The following is a 16,851-nucleotide window of genomic DNA, read 5'->3' as shown; positions in this document are numbered from 1 at the left end:
GCCGGTGGCAATTTTTTTTCGAGGGCGCTCGATGTGAAGTTCGTCACAACATGTATGTAGAACAAGGGCGTAGGTTTGATTCTGGCATTGGTGGGGACATAAATAAAATGGTCGCATTGCAAAAACTTGACATAAACAACAGACAAAAAAAGAAAATCACATTGTAACATATATCCAAATTTACTTTATAACATTGAAGAATATGCAATTAATATTTAATTCTTAATTTAATTTTGCAAAAAAAAATCCCAGTGTTGAAGTAGGTGTATGTATATCATGCTGTTTCCTGAACAACGTTTATTAACGTTTCTGTAGTTCACATTAAATCTTCTTTCATTAACAGACAGTTAATCAGTGTGAAAAAAATAGTTTGTTTAAAATGCAACCTTACATTATGTCTACATCTGTGCAAGTATGACCACAGTGCAGTAATGTAAAGTATTCAGCAATCATGACATGAATTCATGTTTTTACCATGTTGGGGTTATTTTCTTTCATGGATTAGGGACCCCCTAAATAACCTTGCCACCCCATTTATAAAAGGTTGACACAAGTTTGCAACTCCTCAGGTTAACATGGGATTGACGTGTATTGGTGAAAACACTGTCCTTGAATCATTATGTGATACAACTTAATTTGTGCATGAAACAGTTACAGTGGGTATAATAATACTTTCTTCCTCACATACCTGTAGCCCGAATAATCACGCGCGTCTTGTTGAGTGAACTTTGGCGCGTTGTATAAAGTGAAACCATCCTATCACACGTAGCGAGTAAAGACAACAAGCCCATCAGAAAGTGATGTGAGTTAGAGAGGCGGGACTCAAGAAATGCCAATCCAATCATATTAGCAATGTGAGTTAGAGAGGCGGGACTAAAGAAATGTAAAGCCAATCATATTAGCGATGTGAGTTACGGAGGCGGGCATTGCAGAAAACGAAAGCTGTTAACCGTTTGTGTACCACATAGAGCGTCATTTTTACAGAACGGGATTGCAAAAGATTTCTAATCTCATTTAAATGATTCCTGAAAAAAAATATAATAAGTAAAAAATAGAAAACACAAGAATAAGATGGTCATCAGTGATTATATATAAATACAGATTATTTGTTTGGTCGAAATTATTGCTAGGGACAATTCAGTCTTCCCTGAATATTGGTAAGGACATGTCCCTAGCGTCCCACCCTAAATCTACGCCCATGGTAGATCGTCATGTGTGTGGTTCGTAATTTCAAAATGTGTGTTCTGCACCTCAAGTGAACCTATGTCACACGTGTCTTGTCAAAATAAGTGCCTGCTGCAGATGCGTCTAAAGGGTTTATGATAAAAGAGACGCTCGTGTTTGCCAGATATTCGCATAATCTCATGCGTAATCAGAGTTTACTGTTAAGGGAGTGTCTTGCGTGTATTTTGTGAACGTGAGCGTTTCTTGTATCATAAACAGTTTTGACGCGTGGGCAACAGGCACTTATTTTGACAAAACATGTGATGCACATGGTTCACATGACGCAACAAACATAAATTTTGAATTTGCGCCCCTCGGATGAGCAGTCACAAGCCCCCACTGGTGATTTGAAGATTAAGTGCAGTGTGAAAAGCTGTATATATTTGATGTTGTTGATGTCTCTCTTTCCTGTGCAGTAAAGCTGGTAATATTAAGCAGGCTGTTGCATAAGCGCGCAATGCCGTGAAATGTGCTTGTAATATATTTGATTCTTCGCTGTAATCGATGTCAGACCAAAACAAATAATCAAACAAATAAATAAAAGTTAATATAGTTGTCAGCATGTGTGTTTGTGAAGTTAAAGGGGACATTTCACAAGACTTTAAGATGTAAAATAAATCTTTGGTGTCCCCGAAGTACATATGTGAAGTTCTAGCTTAAAATACCATATAGATAATTTATTTAAATGGCAGTGCCGTGGCTGGATACAGCTGGTTAAGGGGTGGTATTATCCCCTTCTGACATCACAAGGGGAGCAAAATTTAAATGACCTATTTTTTCACATGCTTGCAGAGAATGGTTTACCAAAACAAAGTTACTGGGTTGTTCATTTTCACATTTTCTATATTGAAAGAAGCACTGGGGACCAAATCATAGTACTTAAAAATGCAAAGGTAAAGGAGAGATAATGTTGTATAATAATAACTCCTTGAAGAACAATAGGGTCTTCGCACCTCGGTGCTCGGGCCCTAAATAGAGTGCGCGCGCGTTGAGAGAGAGAGAGAGAGAGAGAGAGAGAGAGAGAGAGAGAGAGAGAGAGAGTTACCAAAGCTCATAGCTCGGATGCTGACAGACTAAAGTTTAGTGGGCTTCCATCAGGATCCGTTTTCCAGCACAGGAATGATGCAGAGTCAGAAACACTGTGGAATTCTATACCTTGGAATTTTTGTATGGGCGTCGTTTTGTATTAAATGTAAGTCTGCTTTTCTTTTTTTAGCTACTCACATTTGTCATCGTTAAACTGACACCGAGTCACTTCTGTGTTGCGTTGATTGCATATTTACTCTAGAACGTGTGTCTTAAATACTGAGTTAAACTAACTAAATTAAGAGAGCATTTCATAGCATTAAAAGCATAAATGTTTCTGTGTGTGTTAGTCTTAGAGTTTGTGCGATTTGCCGTGCGCATCACGACCTCTTAAAACATCTGTCACGGGCTAACGCACGAGCACACACTGATAAGATGCAGCGGACATTTAAATCTGTACATTCATACGATGTAATGTGAGAATAGACAACGTGAATGAAAAGCTTTGAAACATTTCGCGCTCTGTCATTATTAGTTAACTCACTGCAGGTGTACGTGAGGGCGCGCGTGCATCAAGTGTACATGCTCGACTTCATTTCAATACTTTCAGTAATTATTTCTGTTATGAATGATATTCAACCACTGCTACCTGTTAGCGTTAATTGGTATCGCTCCTCGAAATAATAACATGTCAAGACCGCTTAATTCAGAAGGACGCTTTAATTTAGTGATGCCAGATACGCGACACATGAAAACATTATTAAAAAAAAACATGAAAACAGACACCTGGCCTTTTTGAATTCGCTTTTATTGCCCGCCAAGCCATACTTAGACCTCCTAGATATTGTTCTGGACACTGCCGCTTTTAACGTCTGACCAATTAAGTTCATTAAGCAGACGTTCATTTCATCCAAAGTGACTTACAAATTATGTAGCATTCAACATCATGTCTTATGAGCCAATAAATAAAAATCGTCTACAAAGTTATGTTTACATGAAGGAATAGAGTTAATGGCAGCAAAAGATGAAAAACATTTTATAAAAAAGTTAAACAGTGGAAAGTTAGGGGTGAGTCAACTTAGTGAATGTGGATTAGGTGTATTTTAATTTTCTTGAAGGTTATTTGAAGATGGCAGCTCATTCCACCTGAGTGAGCTGGTGGAATGTTTATGACATAAAACTTTGTAAAACTTAAAATTTGAATTAAACAAATCATAAATATTTAAATTATTAAATGTAGTGCTGTTGGTTAGCCTTATTTTTCTGAGATTTAATTACACAAAATTTATGCTAAATCAACTTACTTTATAAAAACCGGTTTGAGAACCACTGCCCTAAACTCTTTACAGAGGTGAACACACGCCTTTGCCATAAAGGATTTTCAGTACAATGACTTTGGTGTGTGCACTTTTAGTCGGATCTGTTGAAAACCATTGTAATGCTGATTTTACAGGTTATTGTTTATCACTATTGTCCTTCATTTATTTTACATGGGCAGCATTGCTGTTTTTTCATTGGAGATGTTTCCTTGGGTCTTTTGCGGAGTAAAGTGTTGAGGGCTACCATGTGTTTTGCATGTACCACAGTAGCATGCAGGGAAAATACATTTTGGGTCTGTCATTCAAACCATTAAGTCCACTGAGTTTGGTCAAGATCTAGTGATTTCAGACTGTGTTCACTGAGCTGAATAAACTGCTGGGCATGGTGATATGTCCTGATGATCATTCTTTCTGATGTGACTCATGAGATGTTCTCTGTATTTATTTGTTCAAAAACAAAAAATTATGATTGCACATGTATTTTCACATTGGGGGTGAGTTATTCTCTTTTTGTCTGTTTTGTTATCTTTAAGATATTTCGGAGAGCATGTTTTCATGTATCTGTATAAATAGGGTGTTATGGTGGTAAAGACATCTATTGTCTCAACAATCCGACTGTGTTACACTGATTGTACAACAAAGCATGTGTGTTCTCTGTTTTGCATGATGTCTACAACCTCCTTCAGGTCAAGTGGGTTTCCATTAGAAAGAAATAATACAAATGAGGAGATCTCATTAATATCTCTTTTGCTTTGTCTAGACAGAAATTATATTAAGTGAAGCGCAAGAAAAACTTTTGTTTAAGTCCTCTGTGTTTTAGATATTAGATTAGACTACTTTAGTCATTTCAGTAACTGCAAATCTTAATGCTATAATGATATTCTAATTATGGAGCAAAAGTTTTTTATTCCAACATGACAATGCTCCATATACAAAGCAAGGTTCAAAAAGAAATGATTGATTGAGTCTGGTGTTGAAGAACTTGACTGGTCTGCATAAAGCCGGGACCTGAACCCAGCTGAACACTTTTGTTACAGTATGACTTGCAGGGCTCTGAGCCAAACACTCAGCCCTCAAACTCACCAATGATTTGTACACAAGGGCACAGCAGTTTCAGCTTAGAAAAAGTCCTTTCCAAAACTGTTGCAACAAAGATGGAACAAAATTCTTTAAAATTGTGGTGAAGGGTATTGCAATTAATTTAAATAATTGGAAAAAATAAACGTGTTTATTTTCACTGTAAACAAAATTGCTGTAGTTATGCAGCTGTTTGACAGTTGCTTACTGTAGATATAAATTTATGTTATTTTCTGGCTACAGTTTGTTTAAAGTTAAATGAACATTAAACATTAAATAGTCTTTGTCTTTTCAGAATAAAACAATAAAATAAAATCCTCATTCATAGCATACTAGGAACCAGAAATTCCCATCAACCTTTTCTGTAGTAGTAGTTCTATTTCTTTTAGGCAATTTTAAAACAAATATCTGAGACAACTGAGAACACAACTAATAAAAATCCAGAGCTTTGAAAGTGCAACTTCTGAGCAATAACATTTTCTACTGGGTTATTGGTTTCTTAAAATTGTGGCAAGAGCAAATAAAATAAAATACACCAATATTTAATAAATATTTGTCTTATAGATGGTTTCAGCAGTAACAACATAAACAAACGGCTTTCTTTGAACAAGCAAAGAATCAATTTCATTTTGCTACAAAAACCTTATTTTGTGTATTTGGTGTAATACAATGTGTTTGCATGGTTTATGTTTCAAAAAAACACATTATTTTCCACATACCGTACATATTTTTTTTTTGCTCCAGATATCCCTGCCTTCCTCAAATGCTCTGATTTGTTACACAGCTCATCGATTGATTGGCCAGCTTACCAGTACGTTGTGATTGGCCTGAATATCTCTGACGTCAGCCGGAAATGTGACGCTCCTTACCATGTTTTGAAGATTAGCTCACAATGCAATGCTGATAGGAGTTAATATCGTCTTTACTACCTTATCAATACGAACCAAATCTGATCCAGAAAATGCACACGACCAAACTGATCGATCAACTTTGCCAATGCGGCTTGAGCCAAACGTACTATATTAGTACGTTACAGTAAGGATTACTAAAACATTAAAACCATGTCTTTGTGATCGTAGAAATAACAAACAACAAGCGCTACTCTGCACTGCACAAACCTTTTGTTTAAGTCATGGTTTAGTCAGTAGTAAATTCTTTAAAAATTTAAACATAGACTACTTACAGGCTGTATTTCAGAAGCAGGTGAAACTATGATAATGACCGTCATGTCCACATCATCCGGCCCAGGAAGTAAACTGTTGCCTACCATCCGTGTTTTTGGCCGTTCATGGTTGGATAGCGCAGTTGAAGGGGCGGTATCATTATAATAAGATCTCCTACCTACGTCATGGGGGGAGCGAAATCCGAATGACCTATATATTCACATGCTTGCAGAGAGAGCCTTACCAAAACAAAGTTACAGGGTTGCTATTTTTCATGTTTTCTGGGTTGGTAGAAGCACTGGGGACCCGATTATAGCACTTAAACATGGAAAAGTCGGATTTTCATGGAATGTCCCCCCAAAAAATATTTGAGTTTGATTAATTATATTTTTCCACAAGCATCACACACATCTCTGCTACAAATGTCCAAGTTTGTTTCTAGTAGTTACCATTCTTGGAGAATTACACCTTACGTGATAGAAGTGCAAATGTAACTTACCACATAGGTGGGGTTAATTGTAACAGGCAAGGGGTTAGTTGCTGGATTTTTTTAAAGCTTGCGACATCAAGTCTTTTAAAAACACCCTTACATAGCATACAAACTGAAGTGTGATAGTGATCACCATCACCCTGCGCAACTGCTCATGGTTATGAGAGGTTCTGTTTACATTATCTATCTCAGTGTGACATGTGACAGTCTTTACTCCTGCATTTAACCTTGAAACAGACTCCTTATACATAATGCATTCAAAACATTTACATTCATCTACCACATGCTTTTACCCAAAGATACTTTGAAAGGAATCCAATAATGCAGTATACGTACGGTATATTGATTTTGTGAGCAAAAACATATCATACAGGGAGACAGTTAAAGTACGTGAGAAGTTTTAAGAAGATTAATTTCTAACCGAATTAAATGTTATGGATTACAGCTTTAAACTATAGTAAAAAAGTGCAAATAGTTGAATCGATGTATCTTTATACTTTTTCACTTGATACTTTTCCACTTATTTTGAAAGAAGTCCTGATGGAGCTAACAATATCATTCTGGTATTAAGCTACAATAAATGTGATGTTCAGGAGAATAATTTTACATATCTGCTTATTTTTGGAGGGAACACAGATTGCAAAAAAGAGTAGCGGAGAAAGGTGCAGATTCAGTGTCTGTTCTTTATGTAAGCATCACTGCCTTACTAAATGTAAGCAGTAACTGACAGTCACTGGTGTGAAACAGAAAGGTTTAACGTGTGCTCTCCTGGGATCAATGGAGAATAAACACTCTGAATCATTTGCGGAGAAGTAATTGTGCATGTAGATAAGCATTCCAGTATTCTTGACTTTTAACTTGACCAGGATTCTGAAGAACAATGAATTACTGAAAGCTATGATTTATTGCAATTATTTATTTCAAGGCAGTTAATCTCCACTGAGGGAACATTTTACACTTAGCTATCAAAGACTGTCATTTTTTTATTAGTAAGCATATAATCTTCAAAATCAGATGGCAGCATCATATAGAGATTTGGTTTCCAGGCAGACCGTGTGACCACTCCCACTAGATATTGCATGGAGCCAGTCAATCAGATTGGTCATTTTTGCCAGTGTTTGTCATTTTTGTATTCAGAAAGTCTGTTATCAGACCGTGGACTGTCATCTGACTTGCCTAGAGCATAAGCATGAAGTAGAGTTGGTCTTTGAAATCTACTGTACTTTAGTTTGTATGATGATTAAAGAAATTGTTATTCCAATCAGTATTTGCCTTTATTTAGACGCTACAGAACAGAAAGCATGAGAATAAAGAAAATTTTGTGAAACCTGCAGGAGAAGAGTCTCTCAGTGCCAACCTTTCCTTTGCCCCGTTCCCCATTACTGAATGAATCAATTTGGAAAAAAATGTGCTTTGTTTATCCTACTCAATATCTTTTTTTCATCAGAGATAGAGCGATGTGATACCCATTCAGCTTTAAAAAGCCAGACGTTAATCTGGACTATAACACAATCCTACCGAGTGAGCTGACCCATTTATTCCACAGGGATTTTCTCCTTTTCTCTCTTTCTCCCCGTGCACACAAGGTGAAACCTGATGTATTGTTAGGCCGGATGATTTGATGTTTGAGTCAAAGAAATTCTTGTCAAGAAGAAGCCTTACAGAAGCTTTTTCTAAAGCTGGAAGCCCGGATCAAGCTTCCATATAAAATGATTTGTACAGAAGAAGGGTTATAAAATGGGTCATTTTTCACATCGCAAGTTTGCCAGAAGATTACAGAGAATTTACAGCGTTTCTGATTCCAGTCTGAGCTTTGAGCCTTAACTTGTGCTGCCATAATCATACTTAGATAGACATAAATCCCCATAAAAGGCCTGGACTGTGGATGAGCAAACACACACACACACATGAACATCTGCTTCTGATTCTTTCCGACAGAAGATCGTATCTGAAGAACAGAGAAATTCTTTCTAGCTGTCGAAATTGATTTGTTCTTACCCATCTTCAGATATACTTTACAACGAACTGATGTGACGTCATTTCGAACAAAATCAGATCAGACAGAATTTCGCTTTTCTAGTTTTGTTACAGCTGAGCAGAGCGAAAAGGTCTGTCCGGGATGTAAACACATTCAATCTACTATTGGTTAATGGGTAAAGGCGAAAAATATGGGTGTGTTCATTTCACAAGGTCATACGGGAATACCTTTTTCATAAACATCAAGGATATAGTGTAAAACAACACACAATGTCTTTAAAATTGGTGTACACACATTGCTGTCATCTGTCTGTGGTGCTCTGCTGTGAATCTGTGTGTGTAAAAGTCAGTAGTCACGCCACTTGGCGGCCATCTTTGTAATTCATCCGGCCAGTTATTTCAGTCATGCAAGACTTGAATTCATATCTACTTGAATAGGTAAAGACCAATATCTCTAAATGCTAAACTCACAATTAAAAACATATTACCTCATACCTTTTTTTTCTAAAGCTCATTAGAGCTGGGACGATAAATCATGCGCTTATGCCTGCTATGCTTCTCATTGTATTACAGTGAATTCCACTACATCCAAAAGCCAGAGGGTGCTCTCAAGCAAAAACTCATGAACCCGATATTTATTCGTGTCGGATGCCATTTTGGCGCAGCATCTGTGGAGAGGAACTAAAAACAACAACAGGGTACACAGTAAATATGATGGCGGAGTGACGCAACATCATTAAAAAGACTTTGAGTATACTTGTTCTGTAATGTAATAAATGCCTGATATGCAATGTATGCAGCTTGGCTTAGAAATAGAGATAAACTCACATAAATATGTCACGTAAACTGATCAAAACCATCAAAGGTGCTTTTTCAGGTGCTTCGTCGATTTTATTAATTACCCACTTGTAAACTGCTGTTCACTGTTCTTTTTATTAATATAGTATTTGTATTAAATCTATTTCCCTTTCAATACGGTTCACTTCGCATTGCGTCAGTTAGCTGACGCTATGGGGGAAACTCTTGTTTACTCCGTGACTGAAGCCTATTGGTTAACGTCTGTACAAAGTACAGACCAATGACGTTTGAACCCGCGCGCGGGATGCGCACGTCCTTATATAAGCGCGGTTCAATCGGCAGGAGCTCATTATTTTCTCCTTCAGCGCGAACCTCTCGCTGCTCCGAAGAAAAAGAAGAAGCCTTACCTCGCCGTTGACAAAAGCCCTGCAGCTGAGTCCAGGCCTAGCGTCTTCCCCTGCAGTTTTCCGGCTGAGAACCGAAGATAGCAGAGTCCAGGTCTAGCGTCTTCAGCCACTCGTGCTCCACGCTCGCGGAGTCCCTCGCTCCTTTCCTCACAGTGGTGAGGTCTCTTAACGGCTTAGTTAGCACGCGGTATTACGGCTCGCTGCCTCTAAATGCAGCTGTCCAGTGTTCAACGATTACAGAGCTTCATGCCCCTCCCCTCCTAGAGCGGCGCGATCTCATTCGTCTGCTCGATAGGGCGGATTCGCCGCTATTGGAGCACCAAGAACACTCATTATAAGAGAGCTTCATGCCCCTCCCCTCCTGGAGCGGCACGATCGCATTCGCCTGCTCGATAAGGCAGACACGCCTCTATTGGAGCGCTAAAACACTTATTATAGAGCTTTACTGGCCTGAGCCTATCTCACTTCGGATAGCTCACTCTTCGTCTGCCTGGTCATTTCTCTCTGGTTTAGACGGAATCAGAGGCAGAACGAATTTGTTTATAATATACTGAGGCCCGAATACCTCCCTTTATTCAGTCCCGTCCTATATCAGTGCGCTGAATATTGGTAAATTCTTATATACCCGGTTTTTCTGCCCTTTTAATAAACGGCAAAACCGCGGGCCTCACGGCAGACTTCTTCTCTTCGATGGGTTCAGTCTGACAGTAAACCACCTAGACATACTGCCCTGCTCCGTGAGCCGTTCGGTCACCGTCACTACTGAGGCTTGTGCACCTGAACGGCTGAGCTCTGGTCTCCACAGCACAGCTGCATCAACAGAGAACGAAACTGTCTGGGAGAAAAGGGGTTATGTCGCGCCTCGGCTGGACTGCCCTGAAATGTTTTCTGTGTGCTGTTTATCCAAACATACTGTGTAATACTGTCAGCTATGCGACCTCACTATAGTGGCGAACGGTATTGAATTCCTCTAAAAAGAGTAATTTCCGTGCTTACTATACTGTGTATTGACACCCACGGTTGTACGGTGTCTCTAAACACTTTATCGCCTTACTGACAAGCAATCAGTAATACGCACACACGGCCCGCTGTCCATAATTCTATCGACGCTTGCCGAAAGAACCCCGGTTTGGCCACACTGTGTATTGACACCCCACGACTGTACGGTGTCTCTAACACCTTTCTGCCAAATTCGCTCGCAGCCCACCTCAGTTTCTCCGCCACGATGCTGATGGCGCAAACGAGCACGGTCTTACGGCTGCTATTCTCTCTTCCTAGAGAGAGGACAGCCTCAGACTTTTGCATGGCTCCAAGCGTTTGAATCGCGCCCTCTCCGGACGGCCACTCAAAGGCTTACAGGCAAGCGGTTTATGACGTTTTTCGGCCATATAGCTGATTTATATTAGCGGATCCGAAGACGCTCACACCTCCGCTCCAATACTCGGAGATATTAAGGGTAATATCAACCTCAAGTGAGCTAGCTACCCGCCACAATAAGTTTCAAAGCTCAAAGCGCGCGCACAGTCAGACGCGCGCGGCATCTCGTTTAAGACGGGCACACGTACCCCTCTAACGAGCCTCAGAAAGCTGAATATCGTGGCATTCTGTTCATAAGTCCACTTCAGTTTGACTAAGCAAAGGTCCCGCCCCGAGCTGACGGCCGGGAAGCTTGCTTAAGTTACGCACGGCTGCATGAAGCGCTGTCATTACGAGCTAGCCCAGCATCTGCTGTGGGTTGAACACGCTTTACGACGGCAATCAGCCTTCGGCGCGTGGAACGCCGTTTGTCTCATATAAATCACCTTGTACTGTGAATACGGTACATTAAGGGGATGATTTAGCACTGCAGCACTCTCGACCGTGTTATTGTGATAATGCGGTCGGGCAATCTACGGTGGTTTCATTATTTACCGAACCAGACTGAGATCTCGCCCCCTGAACAAGCTGACTTTATAAACTCATTGCATCGCTTTATAAGCTATGTTCAATCAGAGTGATACGCATCTCATGCTTAAACTTCCAAGATTCAAATATTAACCCATTACGATGGGCGTGCGGAGATGGCATCCGTGGGACACGACCTACATTACGTGCCTTATGACACATTGACACAAGCTGCTAGCTAGGACCCCTTTCACGAGGCGTCCTTATGCAAAGTCTGATCCATTCTGTCTAGTGACATTGAAAGTCTATACCCCCCGCGAATCATGGATGGAACACTTTTCTCCTCACTACAGAGGCACGGCGGCTCTCTCCCCTACCTATATCTATGTGGCCGTGATAACAGCGAACCAAGCTTTTACGACCGACCATTCATTTAATTCACAAGCCTGTCATCTCTCAGATGCGGACGGCGGCGGTAACAGCGAACCATGCTTTTACGGCTGGCCATTCACTTTATTCATAAGCCTGTCATTTCTCAGATGTGGACGGTGCCCGAGGCACAGCGCTCTGGAACTGTCCAAGGTCCTGTATGACAGATACGTCTGACGTACATCAGACGATCAGCTGTTCATCTGCGTCACAGATCACTCACTAGAGCACCTGTCAATACAGGTTATTTATGGATCGTTGACGTTATCACCTCCCGTGACAATTATGTTCACTTGTCTTAGAGCATGGGCATGGTCTTAGAGGTTTCTCATTTGACAATTGTGACACGGCCGGCTGGTCCCCGCCGTCCACGTTGTCAGTTTACAGCTTCGACATCCCTGCTTCGCGCACTACTGAGGTTTGTTGCATTAAAGGTGCGCCCATTAGCTCACCTGTATGCACGATATGGTTTTTAATTATATGCGTCCACCGTGCGCTTAGAGAAGCTCACATGTACACGCTATAACATTTTGGTATACAATAAGATGCGCTTGGAAAAGCTCACCTGTATACACAGCTGTGTTATGCTTTGTGACACATACATTGTTGTTCATCTGTGTACGTTCACGGTGCGTTGGGTGCCCACCGTTACGTTCATCAATCATATCTATACACATTCACGGCGCGTTCTGTGCACTGATTTATCTATACGCATTCACGGTGCGCCGTCTACGTTGTCAGATTGTACAGCTTAGACGTCCCTGCCCTACGAGCGCAGGTTCTCTTGGCTCAATCATGCACGCTCATGCGTTTTATGTGTACACCACGGTGCGCTCAGCGAGCTCACCAACGTGACTCTGAATTTACTTATCTCGCACAGCCGCGGCGTGCTCGGTACCTCGCCGTCTTGTGCTATGTTATGTGCCCCTCGGTGCGTTTAAAACCCCACCGTGTGCGAGTCAACAATTTATATGGTGCTTACACATTTGCTTTAAAGCTGTGAATATGCCGGGTATAGGGCCACACGCAGTGTCTCTCCGGTAAGGCACTTCAGTACGTTGTGTATGCACGGCGTGATGGGATTACGTTCCCCCATAGCGTCAGCTAACTGACGCAATGCGAAGTGGACCGTATTGAAAGGGAACGCTTAGGTTACTTACGTAACCCCGGTTCCCTGAAATAACGGGAACGAAGCATTGCGTCTCTTGCCGTGCTACAAACGCCTACGCAGCGAGTGTTATTCGGCTGCGCACTTCAGTCGAATAATAATGAGCTCCTGACGATTGAACCGCGCTTATATAAGGGCGTGCACATCCCGCGCGCGGGTTCAAACGTCATTGGTCTGTACTTTGTACAGACGTTAACCAATAGGTTTCAGTCACGGAGTAAACAGGAGTTTCCCCCATAGCGTCAGCTAACTGACGCAATGCTTCGTTCCCGTTATTTCAGGGAACCGGGGTTACGTAAGTAACCTAAGCGATTCATTGAGTTGAATAGAGTATAAAAACCGGTCCGAGAACCAGAATTTAAAAATTGAATCGAGAATCGAAATCGAATCGATTGGTAGCTTGTGAATCGAAATCGAATCGATCTGGAAAATCTGAATCGATACCCAGCCCTACTTATTAGTAGCCTCGTAAAATCTCGTTCATTTTGCTGTTCACTTACCGGGTTGAAGGCTGAAGCACAGCCACCACATGTAGCTAACTTTTAACAAGATTTACCTTAAGTTATATTAACATTCACCAAATAAGCATTATTTTGCTAAAAACATTTAAATAAATGTCTGTAAATATTCATTCATTATTTATTACCTCTGCGAGCTGTTGCAGCTTTTTGTCAACTGCCATTTCATAAGATATAACAACAGAAAAATTAATTATTCTGACATAAAATACCAGTTAAGAAATTCAATGACATATAAGCAGTTTTTTTGTTACTTTCCTGACAATGTATTATAGATCCCTATTTAATTTTCCCACCGGTTAATCGGCGCGTCACAGACCCGGTGATCCCGGTATCACCGGGTGGGAGGGGCTTATAAGTGCACATGCAGACGTGCACATTTTACTTTCACTTTTGAATTATGCAACTGTTTGAATGCAGTGCTTGCGTACGCTGCGTTAAATCGCGTATGAGTTTGCGTGCAATGCGAGTGTAACAGCTGGTTTAATTAGAGTCAATGTGCGCAGGTAATTCTCACAGAACCTGCCAGTCCCAAGCAGAGCAACCGGCTACTTTTCTATAAAGCGCTGCTTGAATGATGAGTTTATTATTTTTCTTGATGAAAAACACAACAACAAAATGATCTCGCTTATATTAAACATCATATATGTACATTATAACAAAAACGAGTAAGCACGCGGCGTCTGCCATCGTCTGGTCGGTCAGCTCGCCTCGCACACTGACAGAAATAAATGAAACCTGACACCTGCTGCTCTGTGACGTGACGCGCGTTCAGCTCCGCTGAATTCAGGCAGCAGACACATTCAGTTGTTAGTTTGTTTGGTCTCTCTAACAAAACAAATGATTTAATTACACGAAAATATCAAAACGACGGTGAAAGACGGTGTCGCGGTGGGCAAGTGATCTAACCGGTGAGAGGCTGAAGCACCGGTTATCACCGTTTCACCGACTATCGCGGCAAACCTAGTACATAGGAAAGTTATGAAATTTGGCACGCTTTTAAAGAACTGCCCAAAAAGTCTCCACAGCAAATTTGGAGTCTCTATCTCAAACCAGCTAGCGCCACCAACAGTCCAAAGTTGCACTTGTTTTGCTTATAACTTCTGACCCGTAAGTCCTAAACACAAAATTCTTTTTTCGCTGATTCCTTGGCTCAAGACGATTTTATTGCGCCCTATGACGTCATTTTCTGTCATGAAATTTTTTCCGCAATTTTGAATTATTCGTAAAATTTACTTTTGCGAACTCGTCTTAGAACTTTTCCCCGATTGCCACGAAAATTGCTATGTACCATCTAGAGACACTCACAGCAAAAAGTTATTAAAAGAATTTCGATAAACCAATCCGTTGTCGTATATCGCGTCAACAAATTTAACGTAGAGCGCAAAAAAACAGGTTTTAGTATGTATCTTCGCCAATCTTATGTCTATTGACGCGACACTTGGTAGTTGTGATGCCAGTCAGGATGTGAGGGGGCATGCAGAGTTTTGTCACAGCGCCACCTAGTGGTCAGACGAATTATGTACATGCTTATAACTTTGGTTGCGATCAACAAATTTCCATGGCACTTGATTTTTTTTGTCGTGAATAGTTGCCGAGTCCAACGATACCAAATATGCCAGACTTCGCCTTATGGTTAACCCTGCATCAAAAAAAGTACTTAACAAACACACGCAAATATCTCCGCGAGCGTTATTCCAATCGACTCGAAAACACCCTAGGAAGAACATTATATTACCTTCTGAACAAAAAACTCTATTGGTGTTATATTAAAATTTCTATCAGAAATGGCCGAAAATTGCAAAAAACGAAAAATTACCTCCAAATTTTATGTTTTATAACTCCGCAATGAAAAGAGATTTTTTCACCATATTTAATTCATTGATGTACGACCACCAGGGGCGCCGTAAGGGGGGGAAAAGTTAGGACGATTCTAAGGGCCCATGAACTTTTGAGGGCCCCAGCCAAGGACTGTGCCGCAAACGCAACCCCCTTAAGCTGAGCCCTCTTAGCTCCGCCCCGTCTTTACTCTGCGTTTTAGCGCCGTCTTTAATCCACGGTCTCCAGTGCGCGTGAACTTCAGAAGAGAACAAGGTGTGTGTATTTACTGCTATTTCCTATGATATCTGCATATGTGCGCTTCCTTACTATAAATGCAGTTTACACAATGTGACGCTGGAGCAATACAATGTAGTTTTCTTTCCACTGTAAAGTTCGCTCTGTTCACCTCAGTTTAAAAAAGCACAAGGCGATTTACGTTCTCTGTTTTATGTTATGATTCTAACGCGAAGTCAGCCCTTATAAGCTGTTTTAATTAACATAGCCCATATAATCTAATTAACATAAACTAGAAATGCGATCGGTTACACACTTCAATGTTTTGTAACGCAATATGCCAAGGAAGTATTTTTATGCAGTCGTGAATCGAGTTGGTTGTGATAAAACTGAAATGCAACTAAGGCTAAACTAGTCAAATTATGTATATTAAAGCTTCTCAACTTGCAACAGGGTTAAGAAATCAATGGAAATCTATGTTGTAATCTGCTATAGTTGTCATTCATTTCATTTTAGAGTCCCGTTGATAAAAAACAGTCTGAAGAGTCATTTACGAGTATAGCTGTTTTCTCAAGTTCACAGTTTCAATGATCTGTCGTTATTTTTGCTTTACTGAAGCTGCTGGTGTGTGAAGCTTGTTCTTTACCTTATAAATAATGCTAATAATTATAATACAGGCTTTGGTCAAGCATTTTTGACCCAGTCTTATTTGAGGCATAAGGTAACTGTATAGAAAAGATGCATTGTTGTTGTTCGCCATTTTTAAATGTTACAATGTTATTGGTGTGTGTAACAGCTCAAGTATACAGTATGTCACTGAGACTGCCTGTGAAAATCAGACTAAAGTCTCAAATCTTATTGTGAAATAAAAACATCACAGTTTAATTTCAAGCATTAATTTCACTTTGATTTCAATCGCTGACATGACATTACTCAGTCAATATTAAAGATATCAAGTTTATATTTTCACAAAATGTTCTTTACATTATGTAGGATGAATTTATGTGGAAAACAGTAAACCACAAAGAAATACTTCAGCTGGGTTTTCACAGGCATGGTCACATTTATCTTTAATCTTTAAGAACGTTGCATTTTCTCTGAATATTCGATTAATGTACTGTATTTTTCAATTAAATTTACATTGCACAATAAATTATCTTAGTTTCAGTCATTGTAGGTGTCTATAAATACTGATAATTGTGGTCATAACAATAGCAAAATAAATAGTTCTGTATTATTAAATTACAGACAAAGATTTTGAATAGCTACAGTAGGTTGGATTGTATGTTTGGTGCGAAATGGGTATGGTGGGGGCC

At 40.2% G+C, this 16,851-nt stretch overlaps 1 protein-coding gene across 1 annotated transcript in view; it reads left to right on the top strand.

Annotated features, from left to right (window-relative positions):
• Window positions 1-2,276: 2,276 nt before the first annotated feature.
• Window positions 2,277-16,851, top strand: part of chrna8 (cholinergic receptor, nicotinic, alpha 8) — a 104,926-nt gene continuing 90,351 nt past the window's right edge. Inside the window, exon 1 of the mRNA XM_065254679.2 lies at window positions 2,277-2,416. Coding sequence (XP_065110751.1) covers window positions 2,344-2,416 — 73 coding nt within the window. The 5' untranslated portion in view covers window positions 2,277-2,343. The remainder of the gene's footprint in view (window positions 2,417-16,851) is intronic.

Source organism: Paramisgurnus dabryanus, chromosome 4 (genome assembly GCF_030506205.2).
Source record: "Paramisgurnus dabryanus chromosome 4, PD_genome_1.1, whole genome shotgun sequence".
Classification (NCBI taxonomy): domain Eukaryota; kingdom Metazoa; phylum Chordata; class Actinopteri; order Cypriniformes; family Cobitidae; genus Paramisgurnus; species Paramisgurnus dabryanus.
Note: the sequence above shows the minus strand (reverse complement) of the source record. Positions and strands in the feature narration are given on the sequence as shown.